Here is a 16,752-nt window from a genome sequence, read left to right on the forward strand (position 1 = left end):
CAATGACACCACATTTATTGTAGCAGCTCAACTTGTAATTCATTCTCTTCACTAATTCAGCACAAACTCCCCTTCCTCCAGCTTACACCTTTATGAGGTTTTGTTTTTTCTTCATTGTATTTGTTTCAAAGCCACATATTTCTCAGTGATATCTCTGCTGTCTTCTCTCTGATCTTCTCGTATCTTAACTTCATTTTTTATAGTTTTTTTTTTTGGCATTTATTCTTGAAAAAAGTTAGTTAATACATGATGTCAATATATGAAGACTGATCTATATAATACCACATAATTGTTTCATTACTCAAACTCAAGTGTGTTAGACTAGTGGTAGTTCTTTCTGTGTTCACTGGGACAGGCTTGGGATGCTAAAGAGTCCCCAAATTCTTTGAACACCAACATTGTATTTTTGAGCCTCATTTAGCTCTAACAAAATCTATACTTTGGTATAGCACAATTAAAAAAAAAAGCAAATATACCTTGGGTAGGCTGTATGAACAGCCAGTTTGCTCAATGGATAGATAGAGCATTGGGCCTGGAGCCAGGAAGATCTGAGTTCAAATGTGGTCTCATTCACTCACTATCTATGTGACTCTGGGCAAGTCAACTTAATCTTTGCTTTAATCCACTAGAGAAGGAAATGACAAACCATTCCAGCATCTTTGCCAAGAAAACCATAAATTGGGTCACAAAGAATTGGACAGGACTGAGATTGAACAACATTTTTCAAATGCTTATAAATGCTGTTGTGATTCATAAAATATAATATATCTAACTCTAGTCTCTCTCTTAAATTTTGGTCCTGAATTACTAATTGCCTGCAAATGGCCACCTGGATATCGACCACCTCAAATTCAATATATCCATGATCTCCTCAGACCAAGCCCACTCCACCTTCAAACTTACTGGTTCTTGTAGAAGTTCACTGTCTTAGAGACACTCACCTATCTTTTCTTTACATCATGCATCTAATCATCTGCCAATTCCTCTCTCAATAGACAGCTTTTCCCTTATATACATATATAGTTACTACCTTAGTCAGGGTACCTATAACTTCTCAATAAACACTTTATTTGGTCTCTGTTTCCAGGCTCTCTCCTCTCCAAAGTATCTTCTAAACACCTGTTCAAATACTTTTCTTGGAATACACAGGTCTTATCATTTCACATTCCTTCTCAAGAATCTTCAGTGGGAACACATCTTGGCTAAGATGACAAGAAAATATAATGATAAATGTTGGAGGGGATGTGGGAAAACTGGGACACTATTACATTGTTGGTGGATCTGATCCAACCATTCTGGAGAGTAATATGAAACTATGCCCAAAGAGCTATCAAATGGTGTATATCCTTTGATTCAGCAGTATCTCTCCTGGGCCTATATCCCAAAGAGATCAGGAAAAAAGGAAAAGGATCCACATGTGCAAAAATATTTGTAGTAGCTCTTTTTGTAGTGGCAAAGAACTAGAAACTAAATGGATGCCCATCAATTGGAAAATTGCTAAATAAGTTATGGTATATGAATGTAATAGGATATTACTTTTCTATAAGAAACAATCAGCAGAATGATTTCAGAAAGACCTGAAGAAACTTACATGAACTGATGCTAAGTGAAGTGAGTAGAACCAAGAGAACATTATACACAACAACAACAAGATTATAAGATGATCAATTCTGATGGATGCGGTTCTTTACAATAGTGAGGTGATTCAGACCAGTTCCAATAGATTCGTGATGAAGAGAGCATCTGCATCCAGAGAGAGGCTGTGGGGACTGAGTGTGGATCACAACATAGTATTTTCACCTTTTTGTTGTTGTTTGTTTGCTTTTTGTTTTCTTTCTCATTTTTTTTCTTTGGAAAAGAAGGGGATAAACATTTATATAGTGATTGTTATGTACCATTTAGTTAAGTGCTTTATAAATATTATCTCATTTGGATGATTCAGGCCAATTGCAATGGTTCTGTGATGAGGGAGGCCATCTGCACCCAGAGAGAGTACTGTGGGGACTGAATGTGGGCCACAACATAGTATTTTTTCTCTTTTTGTTGTTGTTTTCTTGCATTTTGTTTTCTTTCTCATTTTTTCCTTTTTGATCTGGTTTTTGTTGTGCAGCATAATAAATATAGAAATATGTATGGAAGAATTACCCATGTTTAATAAAAAATTGGATTACTTGACATCTAGGAGAGGGAGTGGGAGGAGGGGCGGGAAAATATTTGGAACACAAGGTTTTTGCAGGGGTGAATATTGAAAATTATCTATGCATATTTTTGAAAACAAAAAGCTTTAATAATAAAAAAAATTATCTCTTTTCATTCTCACAATAATTCTTTCAGGTAGATGCTATTATTATTCCCATTTTGTAGACAAAGAAATGGAAGCATACAGGATTAAGTCACTTGCACAGAGCACAGTAAGTAAGTGTCTGAGGCCATATCTGAATTCAGATTTTCATGACTCCAGGCTCATAATCCCTGCACTACTCAAGTTAGGAATTAAAAATAGAGCAATATCTTATCCCCAGATAAGTATAAATATATGCAAGTATGTATATGTATATTTATTTATGTGTATGGGTATGTGTGTGTGTGTGTGTGTGTGTGTGTGTGTGTGTGTGTATACATATATACATGTATATATATCAGGTCTTCATGGCTTGAGAAATTCGTGATTTTTGTTTATTTTTACAAAATTCAATAGTTATTTATTTCTTTTTAAAAAGAAAAAGTAAATAATATGAAATAATGAATAATCATCTGAGAAAGACTGGAACCAGATTGAGGAGAACAAAACATTTTAAAAGTATTATTTTGTTTTTTTTCCCTCACAACAATCCTAGGAGATAGTAACTATTTTTTTAATTTATCCTTATTTGACAGATGAGGAAACTGGGGCAGAGAGCAGTTAAGTGACTTGCTCATGGTCCCACAGCTAGTAAGTGTCTGAAGCCAAATTTGAACTGCCAGAGGAGTTAGTGTTTTATCTTAGAAGCATCAGATGGCCACTGGCATTTCTTGAGCAGGAGGGTGAAATCACCACATCTGTGACTAGATTTGGGAACCATGTAGTATTCTATACATTGTAGAGGATGTATTCTTAGAACTCCATTAGGTTACTGCAATAGTCCAAGCAAGAGATGACAAAGGCTAGAATATAGTTTAGTTCCTCTATTCTTTTCAGGGTACAACTCTAGTTCCCTTTTCAAACTATCTTGTATTTATTTTTAGACACTTAGAACAAAACACTAGACCTGAAGTCATAAAGATATGAGTTCAAAGCTATTCTCAAACACTTATTAGATCTTATCTGCTATTTTCTCTCTCTTTCAGTTTCTTCAACTGCAAAATGGAGATAACAATAGTACCTATCTCCCAAGATTGTTTAAGCATCAAATGAGATAGACACTTAATAGAAACATGTCCTCTTCTTCCTCTCTTATAAGCCATGCAGACAATAACCTGATCTGGCCATTCAAAGTTATCATCTTTTTTGGTGCCCCCAAAATCTTAGTATTCTAATAGTGCTAGAATAGGAAAGAAATATGATGGCCAAAGGAAAAGCTATAGTTGAGAAATTGCCATTATTTTCGCTTAATTGGGGAATTTTTAATCTAGCACTAAGGAGAAGCCTAGTTTTAGCTGGTATTTCATGACAAATAACAAGAAGTTGTAGGTTCCCATTTGACTTTATAAGCTTTTTTAACATTTAGAGAGAAAAGATAGAAAGGCCAGAATAGGGAAAAAACAGTTTAGAGCAAAACAAAAACAAAAGGACTTCCATCCTCACCTGCTCTTCATTATTTTCCCTGGCTTCTTCCAGTTTTGCTGTGGCTAGCTCAGTTTGCTCTGTTTTCATATAAGTATTTCTGACTTTTTCTAGAGAACCATAATCACAGTTTCCATTCTGCATCAGCAGAGGACTCTGTGGGTTGTGCTGTAGCATGCTGGCTTCTTGGTTATCACAGAGTGGGGCTTCAGGGATGCTACACAAGTGTATGATGAGACAAGTGGTAAACACCAGAGCCGAGAAGAAGAACATGACCTGAAATTCTGTGCCCAGTAATCTTCCCAGTTCCAAATTACTCCAGTCTATAGCACCCAAAAGGTAACCGAGAGCACCTCCAAAACCTGGGGAAGAAAAAGAAGAAATATCATGATGATATTAATAATACATCTGTATTCATTTTCCATTATACCTTATTCATCCCTCCATTATATTAACATTCATTTAGAGTAGCAATTAATAGTGGTTTAAACATGTAAAGAATTATAGTGGGGAGCCCCAAGTCCTGAATTCTAGTAACAACTCTCTCATTAAGTAGCTTTGTGACCTTGAGCAAGGCATTGTCCATTCCTGAGCCTTCATTTCCTAATTTGTAAATTTTGTAAATTGTGGCAAAGGTACCAGATCAATTATCAAGTTCATTTCCAGCCTAGGATTCTGTGTGATAAGACAAGAATCTTATCATAAATTGTGATAAGACAATTTGCAAGATCAACTCAAGTTCTGATTTTAGTGATTAGATCGATTGTTTAGCATTAATTCAATTCTAGCAAATATTTATTGAGGACCAAATATATGCCCAGTAAATATGCTAAAAGAAAACAATCTTTTCACCGTTGCTCCTATTTTTTAGCCATTTCTCCCTACCTCAAACTTGTACTGACTCCTTACCGTTCCCTTATGGGTCCACTCCTCCCAAACATTTCTAATATCTTTTTCTGCATTGTCTTCCCTCTATCAGAATTTAAGCTCTCTGAGGTTATAGTGATATACTCTGCAATTAGTATAAGACCTAACACATATTAAATGCATAATAAATACACTACTTGCCTATCTTTTTATCTATCTATCTAAAATTGTTTCTGAATCTCCTTCAAGATGCAGATACTTTGGAGCAAAATCAAAAGAATAAGCACAAAACAAGTGGAAGATCAATACAAGACTAACCATTATAGTCTAAATAACTATGATCAAGTATTACAGTGCTCTAAGCTCATTCCTTGAGCATTGTATCCTATTGATAGAAAGGTGGTGGTTTATAGGCAGGATTGTATTGATTGAACAACTGGCTCTCTGTGAAAAGATATATACAGAACACATTTTTATGTTTAACCTGAATTATTAACATTTTCTCCAAATCTTGATTATTAACATTTTTTTCATCACTTTCTTAAGACTAAAGAATAAAACATTGAGTCAGGCCTCAATTTATACCATTTACTGAATTTCTCTAGTATAAATGCTCACACTGAAAATTTAATATTTTTCAAGACTCAAGAGTATTATTTTAAGTCAACAAAGTATTAATTTATTATTTTTTGGAAAAACCCTTCCCAATAGAAAAGAATTGTTTCACTTTAAAAAGTATATTCATATTTACTTCTAAAGTCATAGAATCTCACAATAATTCTCCATAGTATGGAGTGAGTATGTGATAATAGCCACTGTTTGAATATAGCAGCTGAAACAGCTCACTGATAGGGCCAAGAGTAGAATTTAGTTTTATTGACTGTCAAACTAATTCAGCCTCTTAGATTGTACTATTACTTGGAATTGAAAGCAATAGTAACTTACAGCCACATATTTTTTATAGTTATTAGTGTTTCACCATCTCAGTTTATTAACTAATTATCTTATTTAATTTGCTTATCTAATTCATTTCTCATTATTGATTCTCTGAGATACCTACTGTAAGAATTTGTAGCCCTGTTTACAACCCATTTATACACAAGAAATTATACTTAACCTTCCCAAACCTTGATTTTTCTCAACCAACCCTTTTGTGTCAGCTATGGCATTTCTAGGAGCTCTATGTTACAGGCTCAAGTTCATAGAGATCTTTTCTTTGTAACCCTTGAACAAAACACAGCTTTTCTTAGAGAATGGCTATTGTCCTGGCCACAACCCACCAGTTAACAGCTTTTCCTTTTCTTTTCTCTGCACCCAAACAATCTTTATTTCCTCTACTAACATCAGTGGTTCCTTTATGGTTGGTTGATGGAATCAGCTGTGAATATCAGTCTAATACTGCAAAGAACATTAGCTGTAGAGCTGAGAACCACTATTCATGGAGTAAAGCAAACAAGCAGTCGAGTTTTCCCTTTTCTTGGATACAGGTGTAATGGCCTCCATGATAATCTAATTGCCTGTGTAGAAATTGTTATTGGTAGTCAGAATCTGGTTCAAAAAATTTTAAGTAGTACTTCCATTTTCCTAAATTTTAAGAAATGGGATCTTTTCTATATCTATTTATTCTGCATATATTTTTAATATAGTTGTATGTGTTCATGACAGAATGTAAGCTCTTTAAAGGTAGAGATTGTTTCATTTTTGGTCTTTGCATTCCCAGTGCCCACCACATAGCACACACTGAATAAATGCTTCCTGAACATAAAAAAAAAAACTGCCTATCTATACCAAGATAACCTATGACTTAGGGCATAATCTAGCCCAAAGTCTGTGATAACTTTTTTTGTTGTTCACTCTGAAAGAACAGAAAAAAATATTGGACTGAAAATTGAGAGATGAGCCATATCATAGTCCAAACTTCAGCACTAAGAAGCCAAACGATCAAATTCTAAAAGTTTTGCACGAACAAAACCAATGCATCCAAGATTAAAAGAGAAGCAGAAAAGTGGGAAATTTTTTTTAACAGCCAGTATTTCTGATAAAAGCTTCATTCCTAAAATATATAAAGAATTAACTCAAATTTATAAGACTTCAAGTCATTATTCAATGATCATGGTAAATGGTCAAAGGATATGAATAGATAATATTCAGATGAAGAACTTAAAGCCATTTCTAGTCATATGAAAAAATGCTCTAAATCACTATTGATTAGAGAGGTGAAATTTAAGACAACCCTGAGGTACCACTTCACACCTTTGAGATTGGCTAAAATGACAGGAAAAGATGATAAATATTGGAAGGGATGTGGGAAAACTGGAGCACTAATGCATTTTGGGGGAGCGGTAAAACGATTCAACAATTCTGAAGAGCAATTTAGAACTATGCCCAAACTATACTCTTTGATCTAGCAGTGTGTTTCCTGGGTCTGTATTCCAGAGAAATCATAAAAGAGGGAAAAGGATCCACATATGCAAAAATATTTGTAGCAGCCTTTTTTGTAGGTAAAGAACTAGAAATTGAATAGATGCCCATTAGTTGGGGAATGACTGAATAAGCAATGGTATAGGAATGTCATGGAATATTATTGTTCCATAAGAAATGATGAACAGGCTGATTTCAAAAAGGATTGGAAAGACTTCCATAAACTGATGCTAAGGGAAGTGAGCAGAACCAAGATAATATTGTATACAGCAACAAGATTATGTGATGATCAATTGTGATTGACTTGCTCAACAATGAGGAGATTTAAGGCAAATTCCAATAGACTTGTGATGGAAAGAGCCATCTGCATCCAAGGAAAGAACTATTGAGACTGAATGTGGGTCAAAACATAGTATTTTCACCTTGTTGTTGTTTGTTTACTTGGCTTTTTTTTTCTCATGGTTTTTTTTTTTTTTTTCCCTTTTGATCTGATTTTTCTTGCACAGCATGATGGAAATATTTTCTGTCTGTCTTTATCTCTCTCTGTCTCCCCCTTTTCTCTCCTCTTCCTTCCTCTCCCTCTCCCCTCCCCTCTGTCTGTCTCCCTCTCTCCTTTCTCTCCCCCACTTCTTTCTCATCTCTATTTCACTTCTGCCTCTTGAAATCCCTACTTTCATTTAAGTCTCAGCTTAGTAGCAATTTCTTATATGAAACCTTTCCTGATCCCTTTAATTATTCTTCTTCTTATTGACCATATCAAAATTACTTTGCACGCATTTCTATTTATTTATATGTGTACCTGTTGTTTAACACCTTAGGACAAAGCAAGACACTTTGTTGGTCAAGACTCCCTTTATTTTTGTCCTCATATTCTGGACAAAGTGCCTTGGACATACAATAGGTGCTTAATATTAAATGCTTGAAGTGAATTGGATATAATAGGGGCTCCTCTGATCTGCCTAATGCAATAAATAGTGTCAAGGAGTACATTGTATGTGTTCTTCTGATAGATCCTGTGCTTTTCCCCAGAAGTCATTTTTCTAATTAAAGTGTTTGCATAAATGTTGCTATTCTTAGTTGAACTTTAGGGTTTTTACTATCCTACATTGATATACTTTTTGAAGGTAGTTCAGATTTAATTATTTTTCACATGTTCAACTAAACTGAGATGGATTTAAAGATGCTTGAATGTGTTGAAATTCACTTTAAAATATCAACTGGTATTATGTACATTACTGTGAATAATTTAATTTACTTAATTTTTCAGTTTTTACTGTCTGGTATGTCAGCATCAGAAAGTTCTTGTGTATTGTTACAGTTAACAGGTTATTTATATTTGATGTTTTATAAGACTCATAAAGTCCTCTCCTGTACCTTTTTTCCCTTTTCTTTTAAAAAATTTAATTAATTTATTTAAAACTTAAATACACAATAGAAAAAGAAAAAAAAAAACATTGCCATATGCACAGCAACACATGAGAGATGATTCAAAATATAATGCAATAAATTTCTATTTCAAGAAACCCTACATAATAAATACTGATAAGGTCTAGATATGGGGTTCTAAATGAAATTAGAGTTTGAGGTCTAGTGGCTGTTTCGGGGTACAGGGAGTCAAATAGAGCTCCCCTGCAACTCCTTTGGATTCGGTGTAAGGATACGGAGTTAAATGAGGTCTAGTAATGGCGCAAGAGTTCCCTATAAGAATTTACAGGCCCGAAAACCTAGATTGATAAAACAGGTTTATTATGGGGTTTGGAAGTAAGGTTAAAGTCTAGTTAAGGAAATAGGTGAGGATAAAGAGAGGAGGGCACCGGAAACAGGATTCCAGTGGACAGAGGGTCTTTAGTGCCGGGCATGGTGCTGACATGTTTCGACCCTCTGCAAAGAGAGGATTTTAGTTTAGCTCTTTTATAATGAGAGATTTAGCTAAAGGGGCCCATGGTTGGAGTCCCAAATTGGCTCCTCACTGGATTTCAGTGAGGGCTAGAGTTTGCTTGGTGTGGGTTGGGAAACCTGAGCAGATCATTAGAATGGGGGCTGGGACAGCCCAAGTTGGCTCAGATCTGGGTGGGGGCTGGGACAGGCCTGGATCTTCTATTGGGATTCAAAGGATGCTTTTGATCAGGATTTGTGAATGAAAGGTCCTAGCTTCCTGAATGGATATTATGGGATTAGGAATTAGAAAGAAATAAATCTAGTTTCTTAAAGGGACCACAACCCATATCAATACTGTTACACATTGTGTTCAGAGCTGTCCAAATTTTCTTTGCTTCCCTGTGGGTTTTCTTTTGTTCTCTGTTGTGCACTTTTTGCTTTATTCTTCTCCCCGCTGCCTCAGGCTACAATTAAGCATGGATATATATATACACATATACATATATAGACATACATACATATATGTTTCTACATAGACACACACATATACAATACATATATCCACATATACTCATACATATATATAGGTATCTATAATCATACATATATATACATTCATATTCATATACATCTCTGTATGACTGTACTATGCTTATTTGTCTTATTTCTCTGCTGGTGGATAGCACCTTCTCTCATAGATCCAAGTCTTTCCATATTTGTCTAAATCCACCAGTTCATCATTTTCTATATCACAGCAAAATACCAAACTTATATTGTCTAGTTATTTTAAATAGTCTCTAAGTCAATATTGATTAATGTGGATGAACAATATTGATTAATATGGCTGACATATAGTCCCTATTTTTTCTCTTTAGATTAAATCTATTTTACCTTTAACTTTGCTTGAAATCATATTTACTGACCTTGCTTTTTTAACCTAATAAATTCTATTCCTGATCTTTATTATTATACTGTGTGTGCTTTTCCCCCTATCCCTTCTGACTCCTCTTTTTTACTTCTACCCACTACATTGCCCTCCTATTACTTAAATTACCCCCCACTCCAGGATCCCTCTTTCATCCTGTCCCCTTGATATAATAAGGACTCTGTGTCTCTTGGATCTTTGTGAGAGGTGGAGCACCTGGCCTGGGAAAATTACTAAAAATGAATCTCCCTTGGGAAAGCTATCTAGTTCCCATCAGAATCTTCCATTCCCAATTGCTCTGATAATCACTTTGGTCCAGGAAACAATCACTACCCTTTACTGAATAGAAAATTAGTTCCTCACACTGATACATTGTTGGTAGAGTTGTGAATGCATCCAACCATTCCAAAGAGCAATTTGGAACTATGCTCAAAAAGTTATCAAACTGTGCATTCCCTTTGACCCAGCAGTGCTTCTATGGGCTTATATCCCAAAGAGATCTTAAAGGAGAGAAAAGGACCTGTATATGCAAAAATGTTTATGGCAGCCCTTTTTGTAGTAGCAAGAAACTGGAAACTGAGTGGATACCCATCAATTGGAGAATGGCTGAAGAAGTTGTGGTATATGAATGTTATGGAATATTATTGTTCTATAAGAAATGACCAGCAGGATGATTTCAGAAAGGCCTGAAGAGACTTACATGAACTGATGCTGAGTGAAAAGAGTAGGACCAGGAGATCATTATATACTTCAACAACAATACTATGTGATGATCAACTCTGACGGATGGGGCTCTCTTCAACAATGAGATGAATCAAATCAGTTCCAATTATTCAGTAATAAAGAGAACCAGCAAAAGAACTATGGGAAATGAGTGTGGACCACAACAAAGCATTTCCACTCCTTCTGTTATTGTCTGCTTGCATTTTTGTTTTCCTTCTCAGGTTATTTTTACCTTATTTCTAAATCTGATTTTTCCTGTGCAGCAAGATAACTTTATTAATATGTATACATATATTTCATTTAACATATACTTTAACATATTTAACATGTTTTGGTCTACCAGCCATTTAGGGAAGGGGGTGGGAGAAAGAAAGGGAAAAGTTGAAACAGAAGATTTTTCAAGGATCAATGAAAAATTACCCATGCATATGTCTTGTAAATAAAAAGCTATAATTAAAAAAAAAAAAAAGTAGAAAAGAAAACTAGTTCCTCAAATTCATCTGGAAATTGCTCCCTAACACTGGGCCAAAAACCCCAATATAATCAAAATCTGTACCCCAAACCTTTGCTAATTCCTTTTTGTATCTGGCCCACTGAAAACTTGTTTCTCAGTGTAATAAACCCATTTTTTTTCCCCCAAAAAAACCTCGCCTGCAGTTAGGGCCTGCGAATTCTTTCACAAAAAAAAAAAAAAAAAAAAACCCTGTGACACTGGCCTGAGGACCCCATTGCTACTTGGGTATTCTTTACCCCTCATTTCTCAAACTTCAACATTCTCACCCTTATTCCATTCCTGTTAATCTCCATATCCTTCTATACCTCCCCATCTTATTCCCCTACATTCTTATTTCTTCATAAAATCAGAAAACTTTTATTCCCTTCCGGATGTGTTATTCTCTTTATTTTCTTTAACCCCAATCAGATTTGAGTAGAGTTCCCTCTAAAAAATCCCTCTCTTAGGACTGGCGAGACTTACATGAACTGATGCTAAGTGAAATGAGCAGAACCAGGAGATCATTATACACTTCGACAACGATATTGTATGAGGACATATTTTGATGGAAGTGGATTTCTTTGACAAAGAGATCTAACTGAGTTTCAATTGATAAATGACAGACAAAAGCAGCTACACCCAAAGAAAGAACACTGGGAAACGAATGTGAACTATCTGCATTTGTGTTTTTCTTCCCGGGTTATTTATACCTTCTGAATCCAATTCTCCCTATGCAACAAGAGAACTGTTCGGTTCTGCAAACATATATTGTATCTAGGATATACTGCAACATATCCAACATATAAAGGACTGCTTGCCATCTAGGGGAGGGGGTGGAGGGAGGGAGGGGAAAAAAATCGGAACAGAAACGAGTGCAAGGGATAATGTTGTAAAAAAAAAATTACCCTGGCATGGATTCTGTCAATATAAAGTAATTATTAAATAAAAATTTTTTAAAAAATCCCTCTCTTGTCCTTTCCCCACCTCCCTACTCTCTTATTCTCTTATCACTTTTTGAATTTAGAAGACTTTTATACCCTTCAAAATATATATGTATTGTTCCCTTTTTAACTCATTCCCAATAACAGTAGGGTTCCAGAACTGCCATTCCCTTCTTCCCCAACAAATCCCTGTTTCCTTTTAGAATCACATCACATTCAGCTATACTCCAATCTTGCTTTTGAACTACCCAATTACTAATGATAATCTTAAACATACTTTACATTTTCATGTATAAAACATAAAATGTCCTTATTGAATCCCCTATAATTAGTCTTTGAGGTTTACCTCATATTTTTTTTTTTTTTTTTGCATCTTATATATAAAATTTTCTATAAAGTTCAGGTCTTTTTGCAATAAAATTCTGAAAGCCTGACAATTCATTGGATATCCTTTTTTTTTTTCATTCAGGATTATGCTTAACTTTGCTATGTGTGATATTTTTGGCAGTAGTGTCAGTTCTTTTGTTCTTCAATATACAGTGTTCCAAAATATACATGTAGTTGCTAGGCCTCATGTGATTCTAATTGTGACTCTGCCGTATTTAAATTATTTTTTCTTATTGTTCATAAAAATTTTTCCTTGATCTGGGGGTTATGGAATTTGGCTATATGTTCCTGTGGGTTTTCCTCTTTTGGGTGGTGATCAGAGAATTTTTTCTATTTCTACTTTTCCCTCTTGTTCTAATATTTCAGGACAATTTTCTTTTATTATTTCTAATAGTATTGTCTCAAGATCTTTTTTTTTTTTTTAATGTTTTCTCATCTTGATCTGTTCTTCAAATTGGTTGTTTTTCTTATGAGATATTTCACATTCTTTTCTATTTGTTATTGTATGGGATAAACTGAGTGAAGACCTTCATGAGAATATGGCCTTGAGACTTTACAATAACAAGCTGAGCTATATCTTTAAAAAAACTGCTGGTGTTCAATTGTCTTGGAGGAATATTTCCCCTCCTGTTTCCCACCACTTCTTCATTAGCATTTAAGTACTTCTTTTAAAGGTGATGAAGGCTTTGGGAGTTCAGGTAACAGATATCTCTCATTCAAGAATATTTGTTTGTTATAGCAGTTCTCTAGGGAAATTTGAATTAAGAGTTTGCTCTTTACTAATATTCTTTTATTTCTGGGATAGACTTCAGTGTTAAAGAGTAAGCCTGGACTCCCCCAGTCAATGGGAGAAAAGGATGGAGGTGGGAGAGATGGGAAAAGTGAATGTGGGTGGGGACTTTTGGTCTATTTAATTTTGTGTTTTGCAGTTTGTACTTTGCACTCCTTCACTGACAACACCTTGTCTATTAGGAGCTGCCCTTTCTCACAAGATTGTAATAAATCCCTTTTTGCTTTTTCTGACCTCCAGAGTCTCTGGAACATGAAAAGCAAGGTGTTATCGAAGAAAGAACATCAAACGAGGAATCAGTTTTCAAGTACTTGCTTTCTGTCTAGGTGTACTGTCTAGGTAACCACTAGGCAATAAAAATAAAACCTGCCTCCTATATCTTGCTCTAGTTTGCAAGGAGGTAATGTGGCATTAAGGGATAGAGGGCTGCCCTTAGAATCAAGAAGACCTGTTTTCAAGACCTGTCTCTGATACTTGCTATATGACCCGGGAAAGTCAGTTAACTTTCAGTACTGGCAAGCAATTCTCTATGACTCTAAATTATAAAACAATTTGCCACTCAGAGTTCCTTATACTAGTGAAATCAAAGAACTAGTCCCCAATGTATAAAGCTATTATCTTGGGTAATGAGGATATCAATATGAAAAACAACTTTGCAATCTAACATTTGACTGTTCTCTTATAAACTTACAGCTTGGTTTTAGGCAAATCTCTGTGGATCTTAGTTTTACAATTTATAAAATGAACAGCAGACTAGATGATTGATCTCTGAGGAACTTCAAAGTTCTATAAGGGAGTCATTTGAGTAAGAAAAGAATGGAGCCTTGAAGAAATTAAGCATAATGCCTGGGGTCACTCAGAAAGGAAGCAAGTCTTTCCTTTTTTCTTTTCCTTCCTTCCTTCCTTCTTCTTCTTCTTTTTTTTTTTTTTTGGGGGGGGGGGTTCTTTTCTACCCACATCCTCTTAGAGCTGCTTCAGAGTAGGGAAAATAAAAAGTAATATTCTCTGCAAAAACTTGAAAGAGATTAAGATTATAAAATGAAAGCATCCACATAGCATAAAGAATTATTTTTGATTTATGATACCTAAGGATTCAATAGTCTCTTTTTCACTTATTGGTCAAAGCAATCAATCTCTAGACCTCAGATTTAAGGATCTTCTTTTAAGTTTTTATTTATTTCTTAGTTAAAATTTTTATTATATTCTTAATATTTGCTTGCAAAAATACAAATATATAAATGTTAGAATTTAAAAGAACTTCAGAGTTTATCTAGTCCAATCTATTCATTTTAAAAATTGGAAAACTAAGTCCAAGAGGTTAAATGACTTAGCAAAGTGGGTTTATGGTTTGCCATAACACCAGATGCAATAATACTGTGTAGAATTAATTAAATGATGACACTCTCATGGGAATATAGTCCTAAACTATATCTTAATTGTAACTTGATACTTTATAATAGCAAATAGAGCTATAGCTAAAAAGTTGCAGGTGTTTGTTCTTTCCTGTTTCCCACTACCTCTTAATTAGCATTTAAGTACCTCTTTTAAAGGCAACTTATTCTTTTATTTCTGGGTTAGATTTCTGTGATTAGAATGTAAGCCTGGAATGTAATGAGCAAAGGCCAGGTGGGGTGGGTGGTTCTGCATTTATGGTATTTTATGTTATGTTCTATAGTTTTTACTTTGAGCTCCTTTTACTGACAAGTTTTTGTTTTTTTTTTTTTCAGATGGGACATAACCTGTCTCGAAAGATCATAATAAACCCCTTTTTACTTTTTCTTACTCTGAGAATCTCTGATTGTTTTTGTACTCAATACTGTCCAATACAATACCAATACCAGAATGCAGATATCAGGTCATAAACGCTTTAACATTTTTAATCTCTCTGGACTCAACACTAATCACATTACCTTGCCTATCATAAGCACTTAATGAATGCTTATTAAATTGAATTGAGAACAGAGAAGTAACCTGGTCTCAGGAATGCAGGCAATAATCAAGAAATAATGAAATCCATGGATTATTAGTGAAAAAAATGACTGACACAAAATTGCACTTGTGTCAATGCACATAAGTTGCATTGTTACTTGTTAACAATTTAACTTTCAAGTTAAAGAAAGCCAACAACTAGTATATGATGCTAGTGATGGGATGCAGCTTCTAGAAACAGTGATCCTGAGGCTCCCAGACCTTTGGAGTGCTATTGTTCTAACAATCTGTTTGTCAATGATCCTAAAGCCTTCTGGCTCTATAGTCCTATAACATAGTCCTAGAAATATTGCTGACTGCCAGATAACAATCTGTTGGTCAATGATAACAGGGTTTGTGAGACAAATGATGACCTGCATACCAGACTACTCTTCCATCCACCTCTAAACCATAAAATTCAATATTGAGATGCATAAAAGACCACTCCTCAGTTCTACCTCTAAACCATAAAATTAGCATATTGTGACATGAAGAACCAGATTTCTGTCTTATAATTTTTCTTCTTGCTCCTGGTTCTTTGCTAAATTCTTGTCGAGCTTGGCCTGCTTCAATTGGCATTACAATTACAATTAACTTTGCCCCTTAACTTGGAGATGGGTTCAAGTCTGCAAATTCTTTTGAGACACTTCTTGACCTGGTCTGTGACCCCAATATTTTGGGTTCTCTTTTTGAACCTCCACACTAGAAAATAAGAGCAATTTCCATTCAATGTGATGAGGTATTGAACTGGGATAGAGAGTTAAAACTGAGATAACAGAAAAGCATACCTGAATCTAAGTTAGCAAATTAAAGAGTTTCTGGGGAGATAATAGGGATTTTGTCATTTGGACCAAATGTGTTAAGGCTTTTTCTGGTTAATCAATAGGAGTAATTATAGATCATCCTGGACCACCAGAGAATTAAAATTCAATCCTCCCATGTATTCTGATGGAAGTGGATTTCTATGACAAAGAGACCTGAGTTCCAATGGATAAATGTTGGACAGAAACAGCTACACCCAAAGAAGGAACACTGGGAAACGAATGTGAACTATTTGCATTTTTGATTTTCTTCCCGAGTTATTTTTACCTTCTGAATCCAATTCTCCCTGTGCAACAGGAGAACTGTTTGGTTCTGCAAATATGTATTATATCTAGGATATACTGCAACATATTTAACATATATAGGACTGCTTGCCATCTTGGGGGGGGGGGGGAGGTGGAGGGAAGGAGGGGAAAAAAACGAAACATAAGCAATTGCAAGGGATAATGTTGTAAAAAATTACCCTGGCATGGATTCTGTCAATACAAGGTTATTATTAAATAAAATTAAATTAAAAAAAATAAAATAAAATAAAATTCAATCCTCCCTCCTCTCCTCCCCCTCCTCCCCACACCCTCATGTTTATTCCCTTTTCTTTATTTCCTCTTTCATTACTACTACTACTACTACTACTACTACTACTACTACTTATTACTACTACTACTATTAGGGATTATTTATATAGTGTTTTAAGGTTTGCAAAGTGCTTTGCATACATTATCTCATGTAATCCTCAGAACAACTCTGTGAGGTATATACTATTATTATCCCCAT

At 34.9% G+C, this 16,752-nt stretch overlaps 1 protein-coding gene across 1 annotated transcript in view; it reads right to left on the reverse strand.

Moving 5' to 3' along the window:
* The window catches only part of SLC45A2 (solute carrier family 45 member 2), a 64,317-nt gene that overhangs the window by 28,616 nt on the left and 18,949 nt on the right, over nucleotides 1-16,752 (reverse strand). The window contains exon 3 of the mRNA XM_051989499.1: nucleotides 3,785-4,125. Within this exon, the coding sequence (XP_051845459.1) occupies nucleotides 3,785-4,125 (341 nt within the window). The remainder of the gene's footprint in view (nucleotides 1-3,784; nucleotides 4,126-16,752) is intronic.

This window comes from Antechinus flavipes, chromosome 1, assembly GCF_016432865.1.
Source record: "Antechinus flavipes isolate AdamAnt ecotype Samford, QLD, Australia chromosome 1, AdamAnt_v2, whole genome shotgun sequence".
Lineage (NCBI taxonomy): Eukaryota > Metazoa > Chordata > Mammalia > Dasyuromorphia > Dasyuridae > Antechinus > Antechinus flavipes.